Source organism: Cyphellophora attinorum (assembly GCF_001299255.1).
Source record: "Cyphellophora attinorum strain CBS 131958 chromosome Unknown Contig7, whole genome shotgun sequence".
NCBI lineage: Eukaryota > Fungi > Ascomycota > Eurotiomycetes > Chaetothyriales > Cyphellophoraceae > Cyphellophora > Cyphellophora attinorum.
The window spans coordinates 614696-642160 of NW_017253235.1; the positions used below are offsets into that span (position 1 = coordinate 614696).

The window sequence follows — 27465 nt, forward strand, 5'->3', positions numbered from 1 at the left end:
CTCAGCATCACGATGTCGCTACTCACACGCATCTCCGTCCCCGCTCCACCCTCCCCAGAAGCAGAGGACATCTTCTCCTCAGCCCTCACCACCATCTTCACCGACGACGCCATCAACTCATGGGGCTCACCTGGCAGCTCAATCACCTACCGCTCACCCACATTCGGCCCACTGGAGCTGAATGTACCAGTTCATCCGGACGAGGAGCAAGGACGGAAGTTGTTCGCTCATTACCTGTGGAATGCCGGTGTTGTGGCTGCCGATGCCATTGAAAGTGCTAGTTCCGGTGACGGTGACCCGATTGGTCAGCAGAATGACCTAGGGAACGAGGAAGCGCCTCGTGTTCCAGGTGAATGGGATACACGGTATTGGGACATCAGGGGCCGACGTGTGCTTGAGCTTGGCGCTGGTACGTGAAGGATGAAGGTCAATACCTTGCTTGAGCCCCTAGCATCGCCCACACCACTAATAATCCCAACAGCAACCGCCCTCCCCTCTCTGATATGCATCCTCTGCGGCGCCTCAACATGCACCATCACCGACCACCCCTCTAGCCCGGCCCTGACCGGCGGCTCGATCGAAAAGAACGTCCGCTCCAACCTCTTCATCTACCAGGATCCCAACGACGAACATTCCCCTTTCCAGCGGCGCTCACGCTCCGAAATCAACATCTACGGTTATGCTTGGGGCACGGATGACTTCTACGATCCGAAGAGCTACGGCAAGCGGGTCCAACCCCTGCCGGCGGCATCTCTCCCACCGACTGCTGCACTCACGCCTGGGGGCTACCCAACAGTCGACAAGATCATCGTCGCCGATTGTCTGTGGATGCCGAGCCAGCACGGCAATATCGTGAAAACGATCCTGGACTTCCTTGATCCGGCGACCTCTAACAATTCTACCACCACTGACGCAAAAACCGTCCCCTGCGCTCTCGTCGTCGCCGGCTTCCACACCGGCCGCGCCATCGTACGTGACTTTTTCGCGCTTGCTACAGACCATCCGTCGATCACCACAGAGTCCTCCTCTCCCTCTTCTCCACCGCAAGACGGTCCCGCCAACGGAAACATCAACAACGATGCCCACCTGAAGCTCGCTACGATCTTCGAAACAGACACGTCCGGCAACCGACGGGACTGGATCTGGGACGATGTGAGAGAGGGAGAGGGCAAGTGGGAGGCGAAGCGGTGGTGTGTCGTCGGGGTCCTCGTAAGGACATGAGTCTAGCAATAAGAGTACGGGGAACTGTGCTGTGGTGCACGACATGAGCATGGATGGTTTGGCGGGGACGGACACGAGGACTCCTTGGAGTCGGGCCCCATCAAACGGAACGAAAGCGCAGAGGGCTCTAGCATAACATTATTATATGCATCCGTGAGAGAGAGCGCCTAGAATAGTGCGCACGCCCGCCCCATCGAAGGCCTCAGAATAGTATGCATACCGCATCCAAACCCAGGCCGTAGTCTATGGGTCATAAAATAGTGCCGTGGCATCCCCAACTCCTTGCTGCGATGCTCGTTGCCGAATCCCTCTGTTCCCATTTGAATGACAAGACCATGCGATAGAACTTCGTCAAAGGTCTCCTACCCGCCTGGTCTCCGCCAGCTCGTCCTCGATGTGAGTCGCCTCCGCCCTGAGCAATTCGTCGGCCTTGATTCTGGCTGCTAGCCTTTCGATGGCTATTTGCGTCTTCGTAGGAACCCACGAGGACCTCAATCTCCTCCCTCTTTCCTGCGCCTGTTGATCATTCGTGCCTGCGCTGCTCTCCTAGAACGCGCCATTTGGTTGACCAGCCCCTGTGCCTCCGCTACTGCTTACGTTTCCGCTGCTCCCACCCAACGGTGATGGACCATAGCCGCTGCCGCTACCGTTGAGCGAACTGGCGTTTCCGAAACTGCTGTCAGGGTTAAATCGATGTATCGCGTCAAAGGGGGGTAATTGGAACTGGTACCGATGAGAGTAGGCGTGGGCGTTGGACGGCTGCTGGTGCTGTAGATGAGGACTAACACTTGAAGTAGGTGACAGTGATGGTAAGTCTGGTGGCCTAGTCCTGTATGCAGGTGTATTCGGGTTGAGGTTAGAAGTGGACGTGGTGGAAAAGACATTTGGCAACGAGGGTCGTGACTTTACAGGTGGCCTGGCATCTTGGTCCTCGTCCTCGTCCGAGAGTGTGAGGTCGATGACTTCGTTGTGTCGGGGTCGTTTGCCCGTGGAGGCTGACCGGTGTGATGTTGCAGCAGAGCTTTCTCGTCCGTTGACTGGTGGAGTCTGGATGGACCTTGGCGTCAGTGTCTGCGGTGACCCGAGCGATGCTCCGTTCACGACTGGCGGATCGGCGTCCAACTCGATGATATCATCGTCATCATCCGAGTCCGGAGTGGCATTTGCCTTTCGTTTCCGGTTCACTGGTGCAGGAGTGGTGTCGTCCATGTGCCACCTTCCGTCCGGCTCGACAGTAACCTGATCGGTGTCGCTACTGGTAGAGGTGAGAATGTCGAGGATGTATTGGTCGACCACCAATTGCTCCCATGGCACCGATTTATTACAATGTGGACAAGTCCAGGTTGGTGCTTGTTCCTGTAGTTGAAGATACGAGGCAGCATCGAAGCATTGATTATGTTTGCACCCTACTCCGCGACAGGGTGTCTTCATACGAGCATAGGTGATAGGACACTTGAGTGTTACCGATCGAGAGCTGACCTCGATGTCGGGATCGGCGGCCTCTTTCTTCACTGTGCACGAGTCAGAGCCTGTGTGGTCCAAACAAGACTGGCATCTTACTTTCTCGGATGACCTGGTCCTTGGTCAAGGCTTTGCCGTGCTTCAGGTCTCGGACAAGATCGTCGACTTGTTTCTTCTCGACGTAGTTGACGACCATCCAGAATTTCTGAATTGATTTCTCCTGTAAGTAGGCGGTTCCACCTTTAGATATCGGACACGCAACGGAATGGAGGGGAGACGTGTAAGAACACAACACTCGTCAAAAGGGCATACCTTATTGGTCAATGCATAGACCATCTCGACTTCGTTTCGATATCCAGGCTGCTTCTTGCGCAGTAGATGTGTGATATCGGCGGGCCTCGTTGAGCCCGGCTTGTTCTTCAGCCCTCGTAGGTTGGCCTTGACGTCCTCGCCGTTACATTTCAACTCGACCTGGTGTGGGAAAGCGATGTCTGAGGCTTATAGCTTGCTGGATCCGAGGTGCAAAAGACCATGACCCTATATCTGGTGTTCTTCTGTATTTGGTCTGCGACATCTTGTGGGAGCACGACTGATACTCTTGCAGCATCTCTGGTGGTTTCTCTGGCCTTCAGCTCCTGCTGCTGCGACAGTGGTCTCAAGATCTGATAGAAGGGCGAGTTTCCGAAGCGGACGGTGCCCGACACCTGATAAGGACTCGCCTTAGCAGAGCCGTAGCCACCTATTTGCGCTCCGTATCTGTTGGCGGGCGAGGTAAATTGAGGCGATGCGGACTGTGCAGGCGTAGCATTTGAGTAGGGTGAGGGATATGAAGGAGCGGGCGTGTAGCTATTGAGGCCGAGTTCCTTGCGTGCCATGTCGAGGATTTCCATGCGACCAGAATTCTGTGCTTGCTCAATGTCTGGCAGGAAGCGACATGTTAGCGTATTGCCTGGCTGAGGCTGAGAAAGAGTGTGTGTTCACATACGTGCTATTGCTCTCAGTTGGAGCTGGGTCTTGACGCCACTGACTGCGATACCAAGGACTTTCAGAAGGTTCTTAAGTTCATTTACCGTCAAGGACTTGATCTTTGCGATAATGGACTTGCCCTGGTCCTGCGCTTGAGTCGAGTAGCCGTTCGAGGCCATCGCTGTGGCCGCAAATCGGCGGCGACGCACGTGAGGAGGACTCCAGCCTTAGTCTTTGCGCACAGATACGGGTGTTGGGAGGATGTGCTAGTTGTCCAGGTGACTGCCGTCGTGGTCGTTAGACGTAGGTTGCTGGGTGTTATTTTAGGGCTGAGGAGGGCGTCGTCTGCACGTCAGTCAGTGGAGATGAGGGTGGAGGTCGATGGGCAGTTGCAGCGTCAGTGGTAGCCGCGATGGCGGAATGGTGGGGGTTGATCCTTCTCCAAAAAAGAAAAAGATTGAGGAGTCTAAGAGGTGAACTTGAAGAACTATTGAGGATTGCTCCTGGCTTTTTATTATTTACTTTCTGGACTCTTTGCACTGATCCCGGAGTCAGCGTACGAGTCACTTGACGCAAGTATCAAGTGAAGTTCAAGGAACGACCCGAAGTTCTTCGTGACCTCGATTTCTTGCCTACTACACAACTACTATCAAACATGGCGAAAAGTGCGCGAGCCTCGTCAACAAAGCGCAACAATGCCGCCATGAGGGCAAAGCTCTACGGTCCTGCCTCGGACTCGAGGACGGAGCGGCTATCGGCCAAGCTGCAGGAACTAGCCTCCAAGCCTAGACCCGACCAGGAGCGCGCAATGGACATAGACGATATGCCAGCTGCGCTCAAAGACGAGCTAGAGAAAGCACAGAGCACTACCCAAGGTGCAAATGACCAAGGTACAAGAGAGCCACGATCAGGATTTCTGTGCAGAGCCACGACCACTAACATATCATGCAGAAATGGACATCGATGCTCAAGGTGCAAAGATGAAGCCAGTCAAGAAGCCCTCTACTACACATAAGCCAAATCGCATCACAAAACACCGCACCACCAAGGTCAAGAAGGCAAGGAATAATGTCGTCTTTCCGGATCTGCTAGCACGGAAGAAGCGACAGACAGAGGCAAAGGCACGAAGACATCGCTGAGCAGGGGTGTTTCCACGGTACTGCTGCTGTATAATGGTCATACTCAGATTGCCGCCATGTGATGATGCCGCCCGCAGAAACGACAAGGGGAATTATCTCACAGCAGTGCCTGATATAACGTATGAGCAGGCCGAAGACCATATCTCAGGGTCGCTGCTCTGCCTGATCGACAGCTGAACAGCTTCTCGACCTTATTCAACACTGGACACCGTGGAAATCCAGCCGCTATTGCGAAGAAAGCTGCTCTATCGCGGGCTTGCAAGGGAATTTGCCTACTGTGGAACACGGTCTCCTACGTTGGCGGCAGGCTGGTGCGTACGAGGCCACTGAGATGCTGCACCGACATATTGCTCCGCGGGAGATCGCGCATAGGATCCCGGAGAAGTGGAGCTCGGGCGTTGCTGATCTCACTGAGATGCTCGGATTGACGCCAGATGGTGCAGTGAAGCGGTGTTTGGAAATGCAGATGGCTGCAACGCATGGCACTGCTGAGCTCGAAGCGAGTGAACGAAGGAAAGCTCTTGAAGCTCTCCATTGTCGCCAGAGAATCGGGAGCGAGAAAGACTCAGGCTTTGACACGGAAGGTCCAGAAGGACGCTGGCATTGCCATGATTCCAAGCACTGACTTTGCCTTTCACAATCAACCTGAAGTCATCGATCATGCCCAGCTCTTCGGCGTCATCTCGCTGCATTGAGTACGAAGCACTCTTCAGGAGCCGGCATACCAAGGCTGAGAACGTTCGGCGCTTCTTCAGATCGATGTGCTTAGGAATCAACAGCAGTTCTCCCGGGCCGTGTGTAGGTGCACACTGCGGCACCAGCAAAATTCCAATGAATGCAGGGGACCAAGCAATACATCGGGAAATTCATCATGGGATCTGAAAAACAGAGCAGTTCATTCTATCTAAGTAGAGAAATGCTAGCACACTCCCTAACCGAGAAGGCATCTTGACGTTATGTCCAAAGTAAGAGCGCTTTCGAAATATGGGTATCCTTAAATCTGAGAAGAGAAGCGAAGATCAAAGAAAGAAGAGAAGCCATCACCATCCGGGCACCTCCATCAGCGTTCTCCGTACGGGACCTCCTCGTCGGATCTTAAGTCCAACTTCGCCCTCATCGATGAGCAGCTTCCACCGTCGACCAATACTGTCTTTATCCTTCCCAAGCCTTCTTGAACACTCATTCCAAGCGCGCTTGCTGATCTGCATTTTCTCGAGTACCGTCTGCACCAATATGCGATCGTCATCGAGTGTCCATAGTGGATCCTCGACTGGGTCTGTGCTGGGCGATGGCCCATTAGATGTGCCGTAGCCCGAGTCTACTTCGTCCTCTGAGTCCGACAGGCAGTCGTGGGACAGTTCTGGCATGTTCAGGTCGCCGTCTTGGTCTTCTGCTATCTGCGGCATGGGCTCGAGTGAGGCGAAGTCGTCGGCTGATAAGCCTAGTGGCATGTCCAGTGGTATGCGCCTGCGCCGTTTAGGCGTTGACATGATGTCTGTGTCTGGTGGGAGATCTGAGGTGCTTGCGCCGTAGTGTGTGTTCTGTAGATCTGCTTCGAAGTCGTCACGGGTGCGCTTGTTGAGGCCTCTTGGCATGCTGCGCGGGTGTTGCGTGGTTTTGTGACTCTGAGATTGGCATCGAACGGGTTGCGCAAATGTGGTTTGGTCGTCTTCGTTGTTGGGCGCGATGAGCGCAGTGGATTTCCGAGGATTGTATGTAGTGCACGACAGCTAGAAGAAAGCGTTGTCTCTGTTGAGGGCTCATCTTGCTTTACAATTGGAGTGAAGATTGCGAATGAAGGTAGCGACGGTCGGGTCGGTCGAGATGTGGTGGCCTTGAGGCCTTCGCATGGGAAGGCTGACGGGAGTAGCATGGTGGGTCGACTTGCGCCGGCAGTTCTTGTACGTCGGAATCGCTGTCGCAAGAGCTCTAAGACGTCCGGAGACGATAGCAACGTTGTTCTGATCGGTCTGATATCCAATGCGACTGTGTTTGGTGGTGGTGACGAGTGTGAATGTGATGAAGCGGTGTGTGGTAGGAGACGAGAGATGCGACAGAGAGGCAGTGAAATGGGGAAACCGGGGGAGTAGCGAAAACGAGAGACGGAACGTGCAACAGCCTCGATGCCCTGACAGGCTGTCATCTGATCGAAGTAGAACCTGTCTTGGAAGCTCCCAGTTATTCCTGAACCATTCCATTTAGCGCCGTGCAGCACACCATCTTCTACCAGAATCCCCTCGATGAACTACTGAAGTACCGATCTACGCCATGTGCAACGCCATGGTCCACAAACTCTCTGCATCATTCACTCCATAATGACGGCACTCATGCAGGTATTTCTACGATATCGACGATGATTATCGATTGGCTTCGGTCGGAGAATTCTACTCCCAGACTCCCAGCCAACTCCAGCCGTTTGAACGGCAGAGTCAGCGTTCTTCTCGCTAGAAGAAGAAGCAATTTCACGAGACGCGTCGACAACGCGTGCTCGTGTTTGGCTTTTCCGGATTGGGCTTAATTGAATTCTTGGCAGCATGCCCCTCTTCGTTCTGCGCTCCAGCGATCTCTTCCTCCTACCATCACCATGCAGGCCCCATACTGCAGGGCAAAATGTTGTCGGACCTGCATCTCAACTCCTCACCTCGTGTGCTCACGGGCAGGGTGAATCGTGCGTCGATCACAGGAGCCATCGGCCACGTGGCTATCCGTTCAGAACAATGAGAATGTGGTGGTCAAAGCTTCGTTTTCGAACAGTCTCGCCCCAATGCCGCCGGTTGCGGGACACGGATGCTCATAACAGAGTGTCTGGCTGTGACTATGGCTCCGACGTGCCGAGCAAGCTGTAAGTTGACCGTGACCGGACTGTTCGCATCGCTACAATCCTTTGTGAACTACTCTTCCGGCTACAAGCTCACGCGGCGCTGCCCAATCGGTAGTCTGCGTGCAATAATCCGCCGAGCCATTACTTCCTAATGCAACCAGTCTGTACACAAAAGACTAGAATGGTCGAACAAAAGAGTATACATGATGGCGATCACGAACCAGAACACCTCGCTTCCTCCAGGCTTGTGCTCTCCTCTGATCCTGCAGCGTGCGTTGCTTGGAGGACCTCGACAACATGCACAATTCCAACATGAACGTCGTCCTGACGCTCGTGCTCGCCGCTCTCGTTCACCAGACGGAAGCCTTCTGGCGTCTCTCTTGCGGCAGAATCCAGACGGGTAGAATCGACCCCATTATCAACCCTGGAGCCATTGCAGGCCATGCCCATATTGTCTCAGGTCCTAATAACTTCAACACGACCTCAACGTTCCAGAGCTACCAGAGCTCTCTTTGCACGTCGTGCAGTATTCAGGACGACAAGAGCGCATACTGGACGCCGCAGCTCTACTACCGTTTCCGCAACGGCACATATGTTGATGTTCCAACGGGCGGTACCGTCGTTTATTACCTGAGCCGTGGCGATGACAACCTCAACATGGTCCCCTTCCCGGAGGGTTATAAGGTTCTCGCCGGTGATGCTGCTGCTCGCTCCTTCAACTTTGCCGCGAAGACCTACAAGAACTCGCGATACATCGCTGAAAGAACGAGCTTCGCTTGTCTGAACTACGACAAGCCCAGCCCTGACACTCCTCGCATAACGAACATGGACTGCCCTGGCGGTCTCAGAGCACAGATCCATTTCCCCAGCTGCTGGGATGGAGTCAACCTGTACAAGAGTGACCAAAGCCATGTGACGTATCTCTCCGGTATCGACACTGGCCAGTGCCCGCCGACGCATCCCAAGACATTCCCTCACATCTTCTTTGAGGTCATCTATTCCGTCAACAACATCCAGAAGCAGCCTGGTGGCTATTTTGTCTTCTCCAACGGCGACGCGACCGGCTACGGCTTTCACGGAGATTTCCAGAACGGCTGGAAGACCTCTGTAATGAAGGATGCCATTCAGCAGTGTATGGGTGACAACCGCGCCATCAATCAAGGCTCCATCCAGCTGTGTCCTCCGCTCAATGCGTCGTATGACGATCAAGCCGTCAAGAACTGTCCAGAGCAGAAGCCTCTGGTCAAAGAGAAGGCAAGAGGCCTGCTCAAGGCCCTCCCGGGCTGCAATCCTCCTACAGCAGGCCCGGGACGCGCTGCACAAGCTATCTGCCCCATCCAGCCCGGCCTTGACTCGTATGACGTTCCCGACGACACATTTCGCTTGCCCCCTGTCGTTGGCGACTTCGTAAACAACACGGATTGGCAGTACCTGGGATGTGCGAGTGATAAGGACGCGCCGAAAATGCTCCAAGGCGACTCTTTCCAGGACGGTAACACAATGACGAGAGAGAGCTGTCTAAACTACTGCAACGACAAAGGTTGGGCATATGCCGGCCTGACGGGTGGATCCCAGTGCTCTTGCGGCAACGCCCTAGTCAAGCCAGTCCAGAACCAAGGCATCTGTGGAGCAGCAGTAGTCCCCATCATCTGCACCGGAGACATACTGAACTTTTGCGGAGGAAACCAATATACCTACGTGTACAACAACACCAAGACAACCGTCAAAGTCCGAGGCACCCCGCAACCGGGACAGACAAAGATCAACTTTGACTCTGCAGTCGACAAATCTCCCATCGAGGCCACTTATGCCGGCTGCTATGCCGAAGGCAGCGGGTATAAAGCCCTGACCGGAGGCATGTCGTTTTCGAATCAGACCGGCATGACGAATGAGCTCTGCGGCATGTTCTGCCAGAAGAACAAGTATAACCTCTTTGGCACCGAATTTGCCTATGGTAAGCAAACCATATCCCTTCTCCATGCCGTCCATCACTAACATACGCCCCACAGAATGCTATTGCGGCAACACAATCTCCACCGCTCCTGTTGCCCAATCCAACTGCCTTACCCTCTGCAAAGGTGACAACACCCAGTTCTGCGGCAATGGTGGCAAGCTGTCCCTTTGGACCACCAACGGCACGATACCCTCCAGCGCCGGCCAAACCCCAACAACTTCCGCAGACCCCAACGCACCCACCACCAACCCCGGCAGTAGCGACAATTTGGATGTCGTCAAGCCAGCCCCGAACAAGGCGTACTTCAAGTGCCTCTCCGCCGCCAAAGGTGAACCCCTGAGTGGATTACCCAAGATCGACAGGGCAGGCATCATGGATGTCGACTACTGCGCCGCGTACGCGAAGAAGAACAATTATGCATTCTTCGGGCTGGAGTACAGCAAGCAGTGTCTCGTCGGCGACGTGATCCTGGATGCGGCGGACACATTAGGTGCGAACTCATGCAACATGAACTGCACGGCCGACGCGAACCAGAAGTGCGGTGGCAGTGGCGCGGTGAGCATGTACAATAACACCGCATACACGCCTCGCATCCCGCCGAGCGTCAAGATCCCCGGTACGGAGATCACGTACGACTACAAAGGGTGTTACGTCGACAATGGCGGCGCGAGGACACTCGGTGGGCAGGTTCCGGACGCGGCCAACAAGGACTTGACCACGACGGCGAGTGTTGACAATTGCTTGGCCTTCTGTCAGAGTGGAGGATACACGTGGGGAGGCATCACGTACGGGAGCCAGTGTTTCTGCAACAAGGCCGGTATCCAGAACAATGCGCAGTTGAAGCCGGCGGGAGATCTGGCATGTAATATGCCGTGCAAGGGGAATGTGACGCAGAACTGTGGGCAGAGTAGTACGATTCAGGTCTATCAGATTAGGCTAGGGCTTGGGCAGAAGATTGGCAATAAGAGGGGGGCGAGGAGGGTGAAGAGGCAGTTCTGAGTTGGTCAGGGGTCAGTGTCTGATACAGTATCTCCTAAGTGTCTTCAAGTAGCTGCTGTGCTTAGTCGAGGAGCCTTGTCTAGGTAACGCAACGCATTCATGGCTGCTTCCTCATACTCGTCTCAGGATATTGTCGCAGGATTACAGCCTCCAGCTGCTTTCGGTGCGCTTCGTCGTACTCATGCTCCGTGGGAGGTGGCCGAAGTCACGCATTAGCAGTGGTCTTTGGTCTCGTGGAAGATGGTGGGCGCATGGACTTTGCTTAGAGAAGACAATCGATCCATGGCTACTGGTCTATGGTAGAAGAATCAAAATCCGCATCTCACGGACTTGACTTGATTGATCTGGTTCAGTAAAAGATAGTGCAAATTTGTTTCCAGTCGTAACGCCCGCTTGCCCTGCTCGCACTCGCACTCGCTTCGCCATCTCAAGCACCATCAAAGCACTCAGTCACTGCCTTGCCAGGGTGCCTGGATGAGGCATGCTCGATCAGAGCAGGCTGTTTGGTGGTGACCTGGAAATCTTGTCGGCAGATTTTGCAGATGATGGACTTTGCTGCTTGGTTCTGGAGGCGTGTTGATGTGTTGATTAGCTCCTTGTACTTCATGGACAAAAGACGGATGAGGTAGAGTTAGCGTACCGACTTGAGCTGCGAAGTAGGCCCTTTCTTGGTGTCCTTCGCATTGCGCTCGCGCTTCTGCTGTGCTCGTGCGCCGTTGCCCATGGTTGTGTCAGTTGACTTGATGCTTGCTGTGGAAGCTCGTGGGGTGATTGTGGTCGAAGCCGAATGATAGTGGCGGTAAGTTGGAGAGCGTGGACGAGTTTCGCACTGACACACGAATTCGTTATGCGTTCGGGGTATGAGTCGCTACGCGGTCGCTTGGCAGATGATGCGTGGAACGCTCAGGTCGGGTCCTCCTATGTAAGGTACGTCTGAGATTCAAATTGGTGTCAAAGTGGTGGGAAGGAACGGTTTGTTATTTGGAAAAGTTTTTGGCGGGCAGGCCCGGAGATACCGCCTTGGCTTGGCGCGAATGTCTTCACTGCAAGTTTCTTCCAGGGGTAAACTTCTTCACTGCTCGCCATTGTGGTGTGATCAGAGAGGGACAGTGCGGACTCGAACGGTCCTATGACGCGCCACACGTCGTCGAGCATCTGCTATACAGACCCATGGTGTGAGAAGCGATCGCGAAATCGGCTGCCGCAGTTCACTGCCTGAGTGCGCCAGCTCTCCAGCTCCCTGAGTGCGGGTGTGTCCAGGCGCTTGCAGGCTCTGCTGATCTGCACCATCATATCCTACCAACTTCAAATTTTGCTCTCGAAATTGCTCACAAACTTGTCGTTTCCAAAAATTGGGACTGCGTGAATAGTTTAAGGGTAGAATTCGAGCTTCCCATGCTCGAGGCCCGTGTTCGAGGTAAGACTCTCTGCACCGGCTTTCGAAATAAGCATGGAGGATCAGACCTAACTGATCCCAAAATAGTCACGGTTCACGCATATCGCAAACGACTTGCCTATGACTTCTTGCTTTTTGCTCTTTGGCTGAAGGACTTGAAGTGGTCGCGCATGCGTAGGACTCGAGAGAGGAATGGAGGGGCAAGCTGATGCCGAGGTCAAATGTTAGGTGGGGCAGGAATTGCCCATTTGCTTTTTGAGTGTGCAATCCATGGCTTTCGTATGGTGAGTACACTACAGGGAGGACACCCAGGAAGGCGGTGGACGGTCACTATGCTTCATGTATCCCACGCTCTCTTCATGAATGGCACCCAGCTGCCGACAGTCTTTCTACAACGACACGACCAGCCGCCCCGGACTCACCCATCAATGAGTTTCTTCAACCTCTCCACAACGCCATCTTCGACTTCGAACTCTCCCCTGTTGCGTCCCTCCTCTCGGATCCCAAAGCTCCTCTCGAAAGGCATCCGCAACTTCTTCCCCTTGTCCAGCGCTGGACCTTCCCTCATAGCCTTTGAAAATGCATCAACTTCAGCCTTGAACTCCTCTATCGGCCTGAACTGTGCTGGGTCCACCATCACAATCATATAACCAAAGCCAGCCAGATCGGGTGGGAAAGCCGCACTGCCCGCCATGACACCCAACAACTGCACCGTGATCGCCAAGCCGCTCCCTCTGTGCCCTCCCCACACCTTCAATGCGCCGCTCAGCGCATCTTGCGGGCTGACAGTGTCGTTGCCGTCCTTGTCGAACACGCTATCGGGCGGCAGCTCGCGGCCCAAACGATTCGCGAGGAGTACATCTGCGTGAAGGATCTTGCTTGTGCCAATATCGTAGATCACTGGTGGCTGACCGTCGCCTGTAGGGAAGCCAACACACCAAGGGTTCGTGCCGAAGATAGGTCGGTAGCCTCCTTCCGGTGCAACCCACGCGGTACAGTTGCTGGCTATGATGGCCACAAGATCCTCCTTGGCCGCCATCTCGGCGTAGTAGGACAGCATGCCCGTATACCACGTCCCTGAAGCGCCTACGGCGGATACACCATTTGACTTTGCCTTGGCGATAGCGACCTGGGTTGCCTCATATGCGACAAGGTAGCCCAACGTGTCCTGGCCGTCGATTTGAGCCGTAGCGGGTGCCGAGCGGGTGGTCTTCGTTGTCTGAGCGGGTGGCTTGCCGGCGAGGCGGTCAGCGATACTGAGAGCACGTGCGAGTCCTGCGACGCCGTAGCCGCGGAGCTCGCTGTCTATGAGATGGTCGGCGATGATCTTGGTGGACTCGGGCGTGTACCCAATTTTCTGTAGGGCGGAGGAGACGAGATTGTGTCCGTCTTCTGTTGAGATCTTCATTGTGGGGGCCAGTCCCGTATGCTGAAAAGGCAAGAGTGCCTCGACTGTTCCCGTCTATGTCGGAGCGAGGTGGTATACTGTGCCCTTTAGGATATCGTTACACGTAGAAGACATAAGTAGACAGCAGATACCACTTTAACGAGGTACTTAGCTCGTGCTTTCTCCATCGCGAGTACCGCTTCCCCAATTCTCCACGAGGCCCAGTCGTGGAGAAGGAGATGTGGGTTACGTTGCGGGCGCGATATACCACACATTATGCAGGATGGTTGTTCACGAACCTCTGGAGATGGGGACGAAAGAGTGCGGAGATCAGACTTGATCAATTACACCACGTGTTTTGCAGTGACGCAACCTGAACAGCCGCAACTGGGTAGAGTTTACTCCAGAAGGCAACGAGGCAACTCCAGTTATGCCTGGAGGACAGAATGCTGATTGGTAGAGTTTTACGATCTTGCTGCCAGATCTATTGTTCTCTCCGGCAAAGCGGCTTGAGTAAGAGGCTTTTGTGGTTCTAGCCTGCCACATGGCGCTTCCTGAGTTCCAGAGGGAAGCGCTTATTGGTCTTAGTGTACCGGTCGAGTGTAAGGTTTGCTGATTCGGCACTGGCTTCGGCGAAAAGGCTTGTACGAGCTAATGGTAGCAGTCTTCATGTATCAGGATGCCGATAAGGCCGCGCAGGACTAGACGAAGCTTCAAGGGCTCGTTACGCCATAGCATTTTCATCCGGCGGACCTCGAGTGTTGTACAAACGTACGGTGTTTGCTGCTCCGGCTACGTCAACCTTGTAATGAATAGCCGAGTTCATTGCCCTTTCCCATTGCCATTAATCGTTTCCGCATAGCTTCCGCTCGAACGCCTCTCGGACCTTCTATTGTCGTGAACTCGGCCCTATCGACCCAGTCACCAACTGCATGCTGCAAAACCTGTCGAGCACGCTCTGTACCATGGCCAGCGAGTCCAACAGAGCCATGTAATGTCATGCGACCGAGCTCTGGACCGTATTGGATACCTTCGTACGTCCCTCGGTGAAGGATGTTACTGTTGTAGAACACAGCATCGCCTGAGTTCAACTCGACAACAAGCTGGTTGGGCAAGTCCTCATTTGGACCTATGTTCCGTTCTGCCTCTGTCCGCACACGCTTGTGACTTCCCGGAACGACGATGAGCGAGGCATCGTCAAAGAGCGCAACATTATACTGAGCGTGCAACTGATGGCCATTTGGGCTCTTCTCGTCCAGCAGCCGTTGCTCTTCCTCGGTACTGACGTCAGGCCGTATGTCATCTCGGTGCCAACAAAGCTCAAAGTCTTCATTCTCTGATGGGGATACGAGCAGATTGAAGAGCTCCATGACGAGTTTGTCGTCCGCTTCAGGGTCGTCTTTCAGTCCGACAAGCTCCTTTACCACGTCCAGAATCTCATCCGAGAAGTACAGCTCAGCAAAGGTATCCCTGACGCCCATATCTGGATGCAAGAGATGTTGCACGCCCCATATGTTGTAGTGATCCTCACTTTTCTCCCACGTTGGCCACGGAGGGTATTGCTTGCCTACTGTCCGAATGAAAGGCCACTTGCCGGCGCGGGCTTTGTCTGTAACGTACTTACTAGCAGCCTTTTGAGCAAGGAGCATGTATTTGCCAAGGAGATTAGGAACAACTACGTATCCATCACGCTCGAGCGCATCCAGTATAGGCGTCGCTGACATTGCAGGCATGACTTGACGAGTAGACAACGGATTGATAGCTACGGATAACAGCACATTCAGCTGAGCTCCCAGGGTTTAAAGGCATGTAACACGGAGGCGTTGTAGTCTTGGCACCTTTCCATGCGGGGTGGACTCAAGTCTGGAGACAGGACCTAGTACGTAGATCCATTCCGACTGCTGTCACTGTCGCCTGGCATATCTTCTTATGCTCACATCATTGAAGGTCGCTTATCGAATAGGGACTTTCAGTCGCTGGTGCTGTCGTGTTTCCACGACGCTGACCGATGGCTCCTGAAGCAGGCTCGTCAGACGGTGCTGCGGAAGGCCATATTCTTCTCGAACAACCATTACTACGGCTCCCCTTCGAGCTGGTCAAAGCCAACTTCAAGAACACGCAACGATATATAGAGTATGAGAAAGGGTCAATCCCAAATGCACTCAAAGATGCCGCCAATGCCTCGCTCAACTCCAGACATACTCCGGAACAGACGGTGGAAGCTCTAGATGCCATGATTGCGCAAATGCAGACGTTCAAGAGGAAGCTGGACACGCTCCATGCGGAAGAGGAGACACTGCATGAGCATACGTCGAAGCGGATGAAGCACGTACAGGAGCTACACGAGGTCCCGCCACTCTCGAATCCAACGCATGACCAGTGGTCACGAACGAGGCTGGATCGTCTGACGGTGGACTACTTGCTTCGTTCGGGCTATTCGAAGACGGCCCAAGCTCTGACGGAGAAGAAGCAAATATCACACCTGATCGACATGGACGTCTTCGCGGCCTGCCACAAAGTTGCCGCATCACTCGATCGAGGAGAGATAAAGCCAGCACTCTCATGGGTCAGCAATAACCGCATTCCTCTAAGAAAGCTGGTTAAGGCGCCGATGAAGACTACACCTCTCGAATACGAGCTACACTTGCAGCAATTTATCGAGCTGGTCAGGGCGAACAAGATCATAGAAGCACGAGAACACGCCACTGTCCACCTCTCGCCTCAGCAGGAGACTCGACCTGGCGCTCTCATGGAGGCAGCAGGTTTGCTTGCACAATCACCCGAAACCGAGACAGAGCCATATAAATCATTCTTCAGCGCCAGAAGATGGACGTACCTTTCCCAAGTCTTCATCGAGACCCACCACTCGATGCTTAGTCTGCCACAACAGCCGCTGCTGCACGTTGCCCTTTCGGCCGGGCTGTCAGCGCTCAAGACACCTGCATGTCATTCAGCATTCAATCCCACATCTAGCAGTACACCGGGACATGCGAAGATGGCAACGAACACATCGCTATGCCCAATATGCTCGGTGGAGCTGAACGATCTCGCGAAGCACGTCCCATACGCACACCACACCGTCAGCAAGGTCGATGATAACCCCATCATGTTGCCAAACGGACGCATCTATGGCCGACAGAGGCTGGAAGAACTTCAGCAGAAGCTGTTGATGGCTTCAGGAGATCCTAATGCTAGCCTGATAGACATCGGAGTTGATGGAGAAGTTACGGATCCAACCACAGGAGAAAAGTTTGGGTGGACACAGTGTAGAATAGCGTTTATTACTTGAGAGGTCCAGGACTATGGGCGGTCGCATTCGTCGACGGCCACACGAGACATGATTCATGACATAGAACATACAAGACAGCGCTTGATGGGACTTGAAATGGCATGTAGGCTGTTTGTGGTCTAGCTGGTAGCATCCCAATTCGGATTGCTGTGCGAATTGCGCGAAGGGCGCAAAGGATGGAGTACCTAGACAGTGATCCAAATGAGCACATTCATAGCTAATTACGACTACATCCCATGTGAGCCTCGCTCAGTCCTCTTTGGGTGCTTCTTTGCTCTGCTGAGTCGACTGCAACGAACTCCGATATCTAGGAGTAGAACAGCTGCTCTAGTCAACCTGGTGTTGGAATGATATGCAAGGGCTTGGCTACAGGTAAAAGATGCCCTCGGCACTGGCCCCGACCCTGACCTGCAAGGCGAGACCTTCAGGCTTCAGATTCGCACCCAAGCCCATCACTTTCCCAGCCAGCACAGTACAACATTCAATCCGATCTGTTGTACAAGCAACTACGATGCGGTAAATGATCGATCATACCTTCGACAGTCGGCCTTGTGGCCACATCGCGCGATGGGGCCGATGTTAGCAGCTGTGCTGCAGGGCTCATTACTGGCGGCCATCTCCAATATTCTCGGGCAGTATCTCGACGCAAGAATTGCGAATGTCAGTCGAAGCGAGACTCATGGTGGAAGGACATGCTGACAACCTGCCTATAGCATGCATTCAAGCTCAATGTCGTCGATGTTCTTCGTTTCTTCTGCCTGCATATTTGCACCGCTCCACCCAACTACCGGTGGCAAGAGTTCCTTGATAGACACTTTCCCGCCCGAACGGAGTACCTGGAGCCCACCACCTTACCGCTACACGACATTCATCTGAAACGGCCGGAGACCGAAGACCACGATCAACGTACTGCTGGATCGAAATGGTGGCCAGCACGACTCAACCGCAATCGGCGTACCATCGGCAAGCTGAACCTCAAGAACACGATGATTAAGTGGTTTCTCGACAGCATCACTCTGGGCGCGTTGGCTAACACCTGTGCTTTTCTCGTTATCTTTGGGATCTTCAGAGGACAGTCCTGGTCGAAGATCAAACTCAATCTGCTGACGGAAACCTTTCCAATAATTTTTGCTGGTTACAAAGTCTGGCCGATAGCGAATTTCATCAGCTTCGCTCTGGTGCCGGTGCATCGCCGAATCCTGTTCTTTAGCTGTATAGGCCTGATGTGGAATATCTACATGCGAGTTTTCACCTTCTGTTCTAGGGTCTTGGAGAACCTTGTGGCTAACCAGCTTCAGGACTCTTATCGCAGCGCGACTATGAAAGGATACTCGAGGAGGTCATCCTCGGAACTTAACACTGTTGCTCGCAACATCAAGAAAGCCACCATGCAATTGGCAATAATCGTTCTGGCTGGGCAAAGCAGCAAGCTTCAGCTGGAAGCTCGCGCAAAGCAAGCGCAAAGAGCTCGAAGCAACCCAAGACTACGCTAAGGCGATGCCGAGGAAGTTATCAGCGGCCACAGGAGGCCAGGCCCGATCTTTTCTGGGCATTCCTCTGCAAGAGGAAAGCATGGCCCGGGAGAGATACGAGGCCCCTCCTGGCAGCGGAAGGACCCTCGCACAGATCTGTTCGTTGCTGGCGTCGGATTGGCGCAGCTCAAGCATAACGTCCGGGGTTCGCGATATCAGTGTCGCATTAACGTGCAGCGGCGGAGGCACCAAGAAGCACTTTTTTCTTCCAGAACAACTCAAATCGGGCTTCTGAGCGCATGCGATTGGGCCAGCATCGACTTCCTTGATGATTGCATCCTCTTCTGTTCGCTTGGCCACGGACCATGCAACCACTGCGGCGACCCTAATCGCTAACTCAACCGGCCTGTCGCGGTCTTGCAAAGTACCATTCGCTTTTCCGCCATGATAGACTATCGCAGTACCGCCTTGGCGCATTCACTATGGCCAGTGATTGTAATCGGACGTTCCGCCACTCGCTTGCACCGGTCGATTTATCGACTACAGGGTGCAAGTGAAGGATCGCCACATGGTTCAAGGGCCAGACTAGTGGTTGTTGTCAGTCGATAGCGAGTTCCAACGCATGCAACCGAGATCCAGCCTCTGTCTCACGCTTTCACCGAGATCTCAGAAGCATTTAATACCTGCTACATTCCCTCGCTTCTAGAATATTGCCCTACTTCATTCTCGTCCGACTTCTGTCGTTTCATATTCAGTGCGGCTGCACCATCGACATTCTTTCCTTGTCCAGAGCCTGACAGCCCACAGCAGCCATGGCAGAGAAAGGATTCTCCGGAAACGATGTCCACGGTGTCGACCTCGAGGCCCGACAGAACAAGCTCGCCAACGATGTGACATATGCTGATGAGCAGCAACCAGAAGATGGCGTCCGACCACTTCACCAGAAGCTGAAGTCTCGCCATATGCAGAGTAAGATTTACAACGCTGGTGCTGTGTCACAACGTGGCTAACATGACTGTAGTGATTGCCATTGGCGGTTCCATCGGTGCTGGTCTCTTCGTCGGCTCTGGTGGTGCTCTCTACCGCGGAGGTCCCGCCGCCGTGCTGATAGGCTTCGGCATCGTCGGCATAATGCTGCTGATGACGATGCAAGCTTTGGGCGAGATGGCTGTGCTGTATCCTGTCAATGGCGCCTTTTTCACCTACATTTGCCGCTTTGTCTCTCCGTCGCTCGGCTTCGCCGTTGGCTGGAACTACGCGATCTCCTGGTTGACTGTCCTACCGTTCGAGCTCATCGCTGCCTCCATCACGATCGAATTCTGGCGGGATGATATCCACATGGCTGTCTGGGTCACGGTCTTCCTCGTCTTCCTCACTGCCGTCAACATCTTTGGTGTCCGAGGATATGGCGAGGTCGAGTTCGTCCTGTCAGTCATCAAGATTTGCGCGTGTCTGGGCTTCATCATCTTCGGTATCATCGTCAACACTGGTGGCATTCCAGGCGACGACCGCGGCTACATCGGCTTCCGTTACTGGAAGGATCCCGGTGCATTCAAGAACGGCTTCAAGGGCTTCTGCTCTGTCTTCGTCACCGCCGCCTTTGCCTTCGGAGGTACCGAGCTTGTCGGCCTTGCTGCTGCTGAGGCTGCTGAGCCACAAAAGGCCCTTCCCAAGGCGACCAAGCAAGTCTTCTGGCGTATCGCTTTCTTCTACATCGTCTCTCTTCTCATTGTTGGGATCATCCTGCCTTCGGATAATGAGAGCCTCATGGGTGCTTCCGGTGCCAATACTAAGGCCTCTCCCTTCGTCCTTGCCATTCAGGAAGCCGGTGTCAAGGGTCTTCCCAGCGTGTTCAACGCTGTCATCACGGTCTCCGTCATCTCCGTCGCCAACTCTTGCACCTACGGCTCCTCCCGCACCATCCAAGCTCTCGCCACCAAGGGCATGGCACCACGTTTCTTCGCCCACGTCGACAAGCACGGCCGTCCAATCTACTGTGTCATCCTCCAGCTAGCCTTCGGTCTTCTCGGATACCTTGGCGAGGCCGCCGAGGCAGGAGTCATCTTCAACTGGCTCCTTGCGCTCTCCGGCCTGTGCTTCTTCTTTGTTTGGCTCTCAATCAACCTCGCCCACATCCGCTTCCGCGCAGGCTGGAAGGCGCATGGCTACACCTTGGACCAGCTGCCGTTCCAGGCACAGTTCGGTGTCATTGGCTCGTGGATTGGCCTGAGCTTGTGCATTCTCGCCCTGATTGCCACCTTCTACACCTCTGTCTGGCCTCTTGGCGGCAGCCCAGATGCGGAAGTCTTTTTCAGCAACTACCTCGCTGCGCCGCTCATCCTTGCGTGCTACCTCTTCTGGAAGGTGTATGCCAAGGATTGGAAGCTGTATGTCAGTGCGGCGGACATGGATGTTACGAGTGGTATCCGTCGGGGTTCAATCCAGGCTACTTTGGAGCCGGAGAAGAAGCGCAATCCTGTCGTCAGGTTCTTGACAGCTTTCTTCTAGACTGGAGTGCAGAAGATGATACAGAGATACACCTCGGTCATTCGTGACCGCTGAATGCGAGATGTCCCCCTACTTCACAAGTTCTCAACTTACTGCCCGCTTCATGTTGCGTCCATTATTCTAAGTTTTGTCAATCCGCAGCACTGAGAGCCCGCCCGCACACTACTATGTTCGCATACTCGGATCTGATGTCATGCTATCACCTTGCAGCTGCTCAATCGGTACTCCTGCTCGTACGTTCTTCCTCTTTCGCTGGATCGTTCCTTCTTTTGTTGGCGACTTTTCATCAGCCCTGCCTGCCTCATGTTTGTTCGCCGCGGTTGTTCCTTCCTTCTAGCGTGAATACTGTCGCTCTCTCTGCAATTATTCGTCCTCCATATCTTGATCGACCTTTCTGCCTTCTGCAACCATTTCTTCTCCACGTCTTGACAGACCTTAGCTCCTTCTCCAATTGTTCTCTCTTGCTACCCTCAGTGCTTTGTTACTCAGTCTTTCGTTGATGCCGACTCATCGCTTCTGAGCGCTGTCGATGATCCAACTGCCCATGACTCATCGTTGGAACTTCGTAAGCCTGCCCCTGGCGGTCGACTGCCTACTGACGAGCAACATATCGGGCATTACAAGATTCGTCTGACCGTGCTGGCATTTACCTCATACTCCACACGCCCAGCACGTCAGCCGTTTCTATTCCACGGCAGTCCAGAGACACGTCCTCCAGTCATAACATCATTCATGTTGCACAGTCCACGATAAGAGCTGAGGAATTGCTCATGCGTGAGATCTTCCGGCCGTGCTCCCTTACCGATCAGACACGCACAATACGTGGCAATAAGTTTCCGCTGCCTCTCTGAGCTCAAGCCGAAAGCTGCTGCGCCAGAAACGGTATTAAACGAGCCCTTTCCTGCACCCAGACGAAAGGCAACCGGCATCGTTGCGCACAGCCACTCTGTAAGCGAACACTGTTCGCTCAACATCTCGCCGTCGGTTTCGCCTAGCCGCTGGAGCGCTCCGTCGACCATGAGCACGGCAGACCGAGCATATACCAGCACTTCGATCAGCTCGTGCGTATGTTTTGTACATATCGCGCCACCTTCGACCTTTGGCGGCGGCCCTGAGTACAACTCTGGTGCAAGTTCAAAGACTTCGGGCCTTGATAAGCGTTTCGAGATCGAACTCTCCAGCAGTAAGGCAGTCTTCCGAAGGCGACGGCCTTCTGCGACCACGTCTGTACACTGGTAACAATCGCGTGCCTGGACTTGACGGACTGTCTGAAGAAAGTTGCATATTCGAGCCAGAGCTGGCCACAACTCTCGATCATCGGCCTCTACACTTGGACATTTGGTAAACACGTCCACCCAGCCAGCCTCGCCAAGAAAGCAGTCCTTTCCGAATAGCATTGCGTGTGAGATCATGGTCTTGTAGTGGGAGTCGAATAGTGACAGGGCAAAATCCGACGTGATCCTTGATGGTCCCCATGCTTCAAAGATGCTAGAAACGCCACCAGCCAGCGTTATGCAATGCAAGGACGGCTTCTGCAGAAAAAACTCGTACAGAAACAAAGACAATGACGCACAGAGGGTGTTCTCACACTCTTGCACGTACACATCTTGGACCGCGTTGCGGAGAGCTTGAATTGCTTCGCCATACGCAATGAATTCACAGGATGCCCTTATCTTCGGGACCAAGTGTGGCAGGTAACGGCGAGCGTACGAGGCGATCAAGCATCCTGTGACGGCATCCAGAGCCGGATTGCAACCAAGTCGGGAAGGGACTTTGCTAAAGTATGGCCCAAGCTGCTGCAGCGTCCAGCCACGTGAAGGCTTCTCGCATGCCAAGATTTGTATCAGCAGTTTCCTGGAAGACTCTATGGGACTGTCGGGCACTGCTGTGGGCAGAGTCTGCGACCGCGGAACTCTCCCGCGTCCGAGTTGAGTTACGTTGTACAAGTCATCTTCGCGTGGGCTGTCGGTTGATGACTCTCGAATCGCGATCTCAATTCCAGCTTTCTGAGCCGAAGTCCCATAGTAGAATCGAAAGCGTGATTCTGGGCCGGAGCAATGGCGTTTGCTTTTCTCACATCGAACGCATATCGGTACCCGCTCGTCACACTAGATCCCCAGCATCAGCCAATATCTTTTGAAATGATTCCAGTCCTAACCTTGATCCGTCGCTGCTTGCAAGTCCGACAACCGAGCGACTCACCGCCAACCATCTCTGCACTGGTCTACGAAGTCCATACCGCAGCGGCTCGAGCTCATGGCCGACTTCAGCCTTATTTCAAGCCATTCCTGAAATACCAACTTCCTAAGCTGACAAACAGGTCGGACGGCGACCAAAGGAACCCTCGCACCAGATTCACTTGGCTCGCAAACTAGCCGGAAGAGGCAGTTACGGCGTCATTCTTCGGTCATTCTTGCTCACGGTCTGGCAGCTAAGCTTTCGAAGAAGCATTTAGGCGAGAGCTCGTAAGCGTCGTGCTGCACAGATCCTAAGCGACCTGAAACTGCCAGTATAGCCACCCAGCTGAAGCAACTATGTGTCACTAGCACGTTTATGGTAGCTGGAGGTGCTAAGAACTTGTATAGTGGCCATCAAGAACGCAGTAACATGGTAAATAGATATTCTGGTGCGACACTCATTCTTGAAAGTGTCCAAAGTGAGGAACTACGAGCAAATATACATGGACAACAAGAAATACAAGCCACCACAAAAGCCATCGTGACGTCCTACAGAAGCATCCAGGTCGCCTCGCCAGGGAGTCACAATGGCCCTGGCCATCAATGTGGCATTCTTGGTCGTCTCCATTCCGGTAGCTCTAACGCATGGAGACACAAGTACCCTTATCTTTGGGCACTCTGTCGAATTCCCTAGTCAGCTAAAGGAAGATGGCAGCACAAGCAATGGCACACCAGCTGTGCTGCCTAAACAGCGATCGCGATCGAGCCCGGGCGCGCTGGAATCACCTGCACCATTGCTTAGTGACGGCTTGTACTCGGTTCAGTAAATGAATGTGCAACAATCTGAGAGCTGGTCGTTGCATGGTTCCGCGATCGGCTTCCCGAGTCTTCAAGAATGCTGCTTCTTTGCAGGTGCCTGTCGTGGCAAGTCAGGCAGTCGAGGTCCTGGCTTATGTTGGTCGAGCTCATAACGTGAGACCGGGAAAAGTCGGAGCAACTTTATTCCGGCTGAATAATGCAAGCTCTTTGGTCAAAAAGTGACCCGAGGTACCAGATGCTCTGCTCATGCTGCTTGATTCAGGTGCTCTCTTCTGACGGGACAGGATGACAAAGACCGCACAAGAAGACTGCTGGCATGACATAAGAGACCCAAAGCAGAGGAAACAGATTCAAGATCGTCTGGCGCAACGAGCTCGCCGTAGACGGCTCAAGGCCACGGCCGCTGCGCCATCGATCAGGTCTTCGAAAAGCTCAGACAGCAGCGCAGCGGACGCAGACGCTTATTGCTCGTCAGGATCAGATCTGCAACCGGCATACCCGTCAGCGCTGAAGAAGCGCCATGTAGAGGCTTCGAAAGCCTTTCTGAAGGAAGTCATCAACTCGCCTGAGCGCACGCCTCTGACATCCGCAGTATATTCAATCTTCCACAGCCCGACCAACGGCAAAATTGCACGTCAGGTGCCAGTCACTGTATATCAGGCAATGTTCAATAACGGCATGATTCTTGGCTTGACGTGCGCGACTGTGGTGCCTCAGAGATCGCCACCAGCGCCAAATGCGCCGCCTGCGCTCCAGCCAACGAAGCTGCAGATGGAAGTGGTGCACTTACCCTGGATTGATCGGTTTCCGTTTCCTAGTTGGAGGGATAATATGATCAGGATGCAGTTGGAATTCAACGACGAGGAATTCCTGTGTGATTGCTTCAACATGGACTGTTTCCGGATCAGGGAAGGGGGTGTTGGGTGGGAACCGGGGGATTGGTCTGTTAGTAGGGATTTTCTCAAGAAGTGGGGATGGATTTGCAATTGATGTCTTTACTCCAGGTCGCCAGGTGGTGTGTTGAGAGGGTTTTCCGGGGAAGGAATGTTCATTGTTTAGAAAGGTTTGCATATTCGAGGTTTCCAAAAGGTTTGCATACCCGAGTGGGTGGGTGAAGGGTGTGGTGATGGTGTTGTGTCCCTTACTGGATTAGGTTCAGCTGGAGGGCCCAGGGCTCGGTCGAAATCCAACCTCAACAGGTCGAGCTTCTAATCTCGTCTTGCTCCCGGGGTGTCGCTTACGTATGACGGCCCCTACAGGTAAAGGAGCAAACGACCATGCCTGTGGATTCCTTTATGAAGTGCGGCAATCATAATGCGGCGAGCTTTGTGGTATTATTGAAGTAATGATTCAGCACAAGTTTTTCGGACGCGTAGGCCTGTAGAGAGAGTTCAAAAGGCAAACCTTCTTCAGAGATCTCAAAGTACGTGTGGGCTCCGATAAGTCTAATTTGATGTTATCTTTTTAATCTTAGCCCAGAAATTTTCTTGGACGACCTTCGAGACTTCAACGGCTATCTTACTTCTGGATGTGGCCACTCAGCTACATTAAACCATGTGCGCGCGACACCCTTCCAGGCCGTTGTTGTGCTTTGCAGCCTTTGCTTATGCTTTGCTCATGTTTGTCGCGTATCACCCCCATCTCATCTCATCTTGCGCGAGCACGCCCCACCTTGACCTGGGCCTTCTTTCGAGATTTGGCCACTTGCGAGTCGTGACCTTCCGCTATCTTTTCAGCGCCGCCAGCCCTGAGATGGAGGCTAATATAGCCTCCTGGCTGTCATGTCCACCTGCGGCGCCTGCGGTTTGTACCTACCTATTTTCTCGACGTGTTTTCTGTGATTTTTGAAAATGCCGCTGTATTGTGTGCTCTGAAAACCTGTGCCATGAGACACCGGGGCCTACCATGCTCGTTGGCACGCACAGATGGACGAGGATATTGCTGACAGCAGTATTTTCTCTCGTGCTGATTCATTATTTGACGACATCATATTGGTTTGAACCACCATCAATACGAGACGACGAGGTACGATTGGGAATCAATGCGAAGAACCTGAATACATCTAACCTATGCGTGTAGCGCCTGCCTCGCTCGAGGAATCCCGCCAACTCCACCGAATGGGGTGCCTTCACCCACTTGCCGTTCGCCGGCTTTGCGAATAGCGGCCAGGCTGGGAAGGAGACATGCAAGCAACTACGTCGAGAATCAACGATCTCAGTCCAGCAGAGCAAATTTCTGTACGACGACCTTCCCCAGATCGCCGCCGCGGTTGGCTCGCACCCTCTCGTGGTTGATGAGTATAAGAAGTATGCAGACGCGCCAGAGGAGGAGCAGCGCAAGGTGCACAAGGCCTGGGCACGGCTGTCCGGCTCATCAGTATGGCTGCCGGATCAGCAGGTGTATTTCGTGGTGACACGTGTCCTGTTCCATGAGCGAAATAACATCGATTGGCCTTTCATGAGCTGGCTCCGCGGCCAGCTCTACGATGAAGACTGGAACCACCTGGACGGACATTCGATCCAATGGGGCGGACAGACCTTCACATTCCCGACCATATTCGACGTCGACGCCGACTACGACCGAGGCGGCATCTTCTACGGCCCTGAAGACCCTAGAATAATCATCGAGGAGGGTGTAGATGGCGCAGAGCCCGTCATTCTATACAACAGTATCAAGAAAGAATTCGAGTGGAATCGCGCCATGTATCTATACCGGCCATTCTCCGGAACAAGTACAGTCGCCAAATTCACAGACTCCGGCAGGAGAGGAACCGAGAAGAATTGGGCACCCTTCTTTGTTCCATCAGATGACCCTAAATCCAACAAGCGACAGCCTAACGAGTATTTGCACTTCGTACACACCTTCGACCCACTGACCATCGCGCGCTGCCACCTTAAGACCGGCCTCTGCGAGCACGTCTACCCGGAAGACCGCACCGACAACAACGATAGCCTCATGCGCGGCGGCACGAACTTCGTCCCGATACCACTCCCCGAGTCATCCTTCTCTAAGAACCAAGTCCAGGCATGGGCCGCCTTCCCACGCACAACCATCGACAAGACCTGCGGACTGACCCGCTTCTACCGACCCGAATTTCTCGTCATGGTTCGCATCAATGGCGCCTTCCATATCGCGTATATCAGCGCGCCGACGGATTTTGGGAATGCAGTCATCGATCTGGCGCCTGATGAGGATCCGTGCGTCAAAGGACGCATTATGCTACCGAACAGTATTGCACACTGGGATAGCCGGCCCAGCCACGATATCCTCACGCTCACCATGTCGGTGGATGACGCCTCCGTGCAGATTCTGCGTGTGCGTGGCTTCTTAGATCTAGTTCTGGGACTGCCGATCATTCAGGAGGCGGTCTACGGAGAAGGTACCCTGAAGAACGAGACGTGGAAGGATGGGGAACTGATGCACAAGAAGAGTTCAGATTTGCTCGAGTGCTCGATTCTGTCGGCGAGGCAGGATGCGCATCTGACTGGGTGGGTGGCGGATGCGCAGAGGGACAGAGTGCCTGTGCATAATGACAAAGGTGAGGTGGTGGGATATAGAGGGGATCATGAGAAACACAAGGAAAAATATGAAGAGGAGGAGGAGAAGGGGGAGGAGAAGGAGTAGTCTTTTGCATTGCATGCGTAGAGGAATATACATGAAATCACTTTCAAGTTCGAAGGACTGTTGTCAAGCACGAATGACTTCCGATGTGCAGCAGGTCTTGGTGGGAAGAATGCGTGAGGTATGAACGCATGGCTCAGGCAAGGGGATGTGGGTGCCATGGAGGGGCGGACGGGCGTCATCCGGTCTGACTTATAGCTCTGCCCTAGCCGGTTGACAAGACGAGTAGGTGAGG

General features: G+C 53.7%; 12 protein-coding genes across 12 annotated transcripts; 7 read left to right on the plus strand and 5 right to left on the minus strand.

The window, feature by feature from the left end:
- Positions 1-12: 12 nt before the first annotated feature.
- AB675_9708 (Protein N-methyltransferase NNT1) lies at positions 13-1221 on the plus strand (the record flags this gene model as incomplete). The annotated part of the gene is made up of 2 exons (XM_018150268.1): positions 13-409; positions 482-1221. 2 exons carry the CDS (start codon positions 13-15, stop codon positions 1219-1221), a joined length of 1137 nt encoding a protein of 378 aa, XP_018002397.1.
- A 546-nt stretch (positions 1222-1767) lies between these two features.
- AB675_9709 (E3 SUMO-protein ligase pli1) lies at positions 1768-3827 on the minus strand (the record flags this gene model as incomplete). Its single annotated transcript, XM_018150269.1, has 5 exons — positions 1768-2732; positions 2782-2902; positions 2995-3153; positions 3213-3601; positions 3668-3827. 5 exons carry the CDS (start codon positions 3825-3827, stop codon positions 1768-1770), a joined length of 1794 nt encoding a protein of 597 aa, XP_018002561.1.
- A 476-nt stretch (positions 3828-4303) lies between these two features.
- AB675_9710 (uncharacterized protein) lies at positions 4304-4787 on the plus strand (the record flags this gene model as incomplete). The annotated part of the gene is made up of 2 exons (XM_018150271.1): positions 4304-4538; positions 4600-4787. The coding sequence occupies 2 exons, from the start codon at positions 4304-4306 to the stop codon at positions 4785-4787; spliced, it is 423 nt and encodes a 140-aa protein (XP_018002469.1).
- A 1040-nt stretch (positions 4788-5827) lies between these two features.
- AB675_9711 (uncharacterized protein) lies at positions 5828-6382 on the minus strand (the record flags this gene model as incomplete). The annotated part of the gene is made up of 1 exon (XM_018150272.1): positions 5828-6382. The coding sequence occupies one exon, from the start codon at positions 6380-6382 to the stop codon at positions 5828-5830; it is 555 nt and encodes a 184-aa protein (XP_018002293.1).
- Positions 6383-7920: 1538 nt separating this feature from the next.
- Positions 7921-10561, plus strand: AB675_9712 (putative fungistatic metabolite; the record flags this gene model as incomplete). Its single annotated transcript, XM_018150273.1, has 2 exons — positions 7921-9562; positions 9618-10561. The coding sequence occupies 2 exons, from the start codon at positions 7921-7923 to the stop codon at positions 10559-10561; spliced, it is 2586 nt and encodes an 861-aa protein (XP_018002352.1).
- Positions 10562-10988: 427 nt separating this feature from the next.
- On the minus strand, positions 10989-11285 carry AB675_9713 (uncharacterized protein; the record flags this gene model as incomplete). Its single annotated transcript, XM_018150274.1, has 2 exons — positions 10989-11126; positions 11202-11285. 2 exons carry the CDS (start codon positions 11283-11285, stop codon positions 10989-10991), a joined length of 222 nt encoding a protein of 73 aa, XP_018002188.1.
- A 1090-nt stretch (positions 11286-12375) lies between these two features.
- AB675_9714 (Malate/(S)-sulfolactate dehydrogenase) lies at positions 12376-13365 on the minus strand (the record flags this gene model as incomplete). The annotated part of the gene is made up of 1 exon (XM_018150275.1): positions 12376-13365. One exon carries the CDS (start codon positions 13363-13365, stop codon positions 12376-12378), a length of 990 nt encoding a protein of 329 aa, XP_018002248.1.
- A 776-nt stretch (positions 13366-14141) lies between these two features.
- Positions 14142-15068, minus strand: AB675_9715 (uncharacterized protein; the record flags this gene model as incomplete). Its single annotated transcript, XM_018150276.1, has 1 exon — positions 14142-15068. One exon carries the CDS (start codon positions 15066-15068, stop codon positions 14142-14144), a length of 927 nt encoding a protein of 308 aa, XP_018002515.1.
- Positions 15069-15352: 284 nt separating this feature from the next.
- Positions 15353-16633, plus strand: AB675_9716 (Protein FYV10; the record flags this gene model as incomplete). Its single annotated transcript, XM_018150277.1, has 1 exon — positions 15353-16633. One exon carries the CDS (start codon positions 15353-15355, stop codon positions 16631-16633), a length of 1281 nt encoding a protein of 426 aa, XP_018002393.1.
- A 567-nt stretch (positions 16634-17200) lies between these two features.
- Positions 17201-18126, plus strand: AB675_9717 (uncharacterized protein; the record flags this gene model as incomplete). The annotated part of the gene is made up of 2 exons (XM_018150278.1): positions 17201-17293; positions 17347-18126. The coding sequence occupies 2 exons, from the start codon at positions 17201-17203 to the stop codon at positions 18124-18126; spliced, it is 873 nt and encodes a 290-aa protein (XP_018002414.1).
- Positions 18127-18917: 791 nt separating this feature from the next.
- Positions 18918-20613, plus strand: AB675_9718 (putative amino-acid permease; the record flags this gene model as incomplete). The annotated part of the gene is made up of 2 exons (XM_018150279.1): positions 18918-19074; positions 19127-20613. 2 exons carry the CDS (start codon positions 18918-18920, stop codon positions 20611-20613), a joined length of 1644 nt encoding a protein of 547 aa, XP_018002232.1.
- Positions 20614-23894: 3281 nt separating this feature from the next.
- On the plus strand, positions 23895-27233 carry AB675_9719 (Beta-mannosyltransferase 1; the record flags this gene model as incomplete). Its single annotated transcript, XM_018150280.1, has 2 exons — positions 23895-24554; positions 25689-27233. 2 exons carry the CDS (start codon positions 23895-23897, stop codon positions 27231-27233), a joined length of 2205 nt encoding a protein of 734 aa, XP_018002296.1.
- Between the last annotated feature and the right edge of the window lie 232 nt (positions 27234-27465).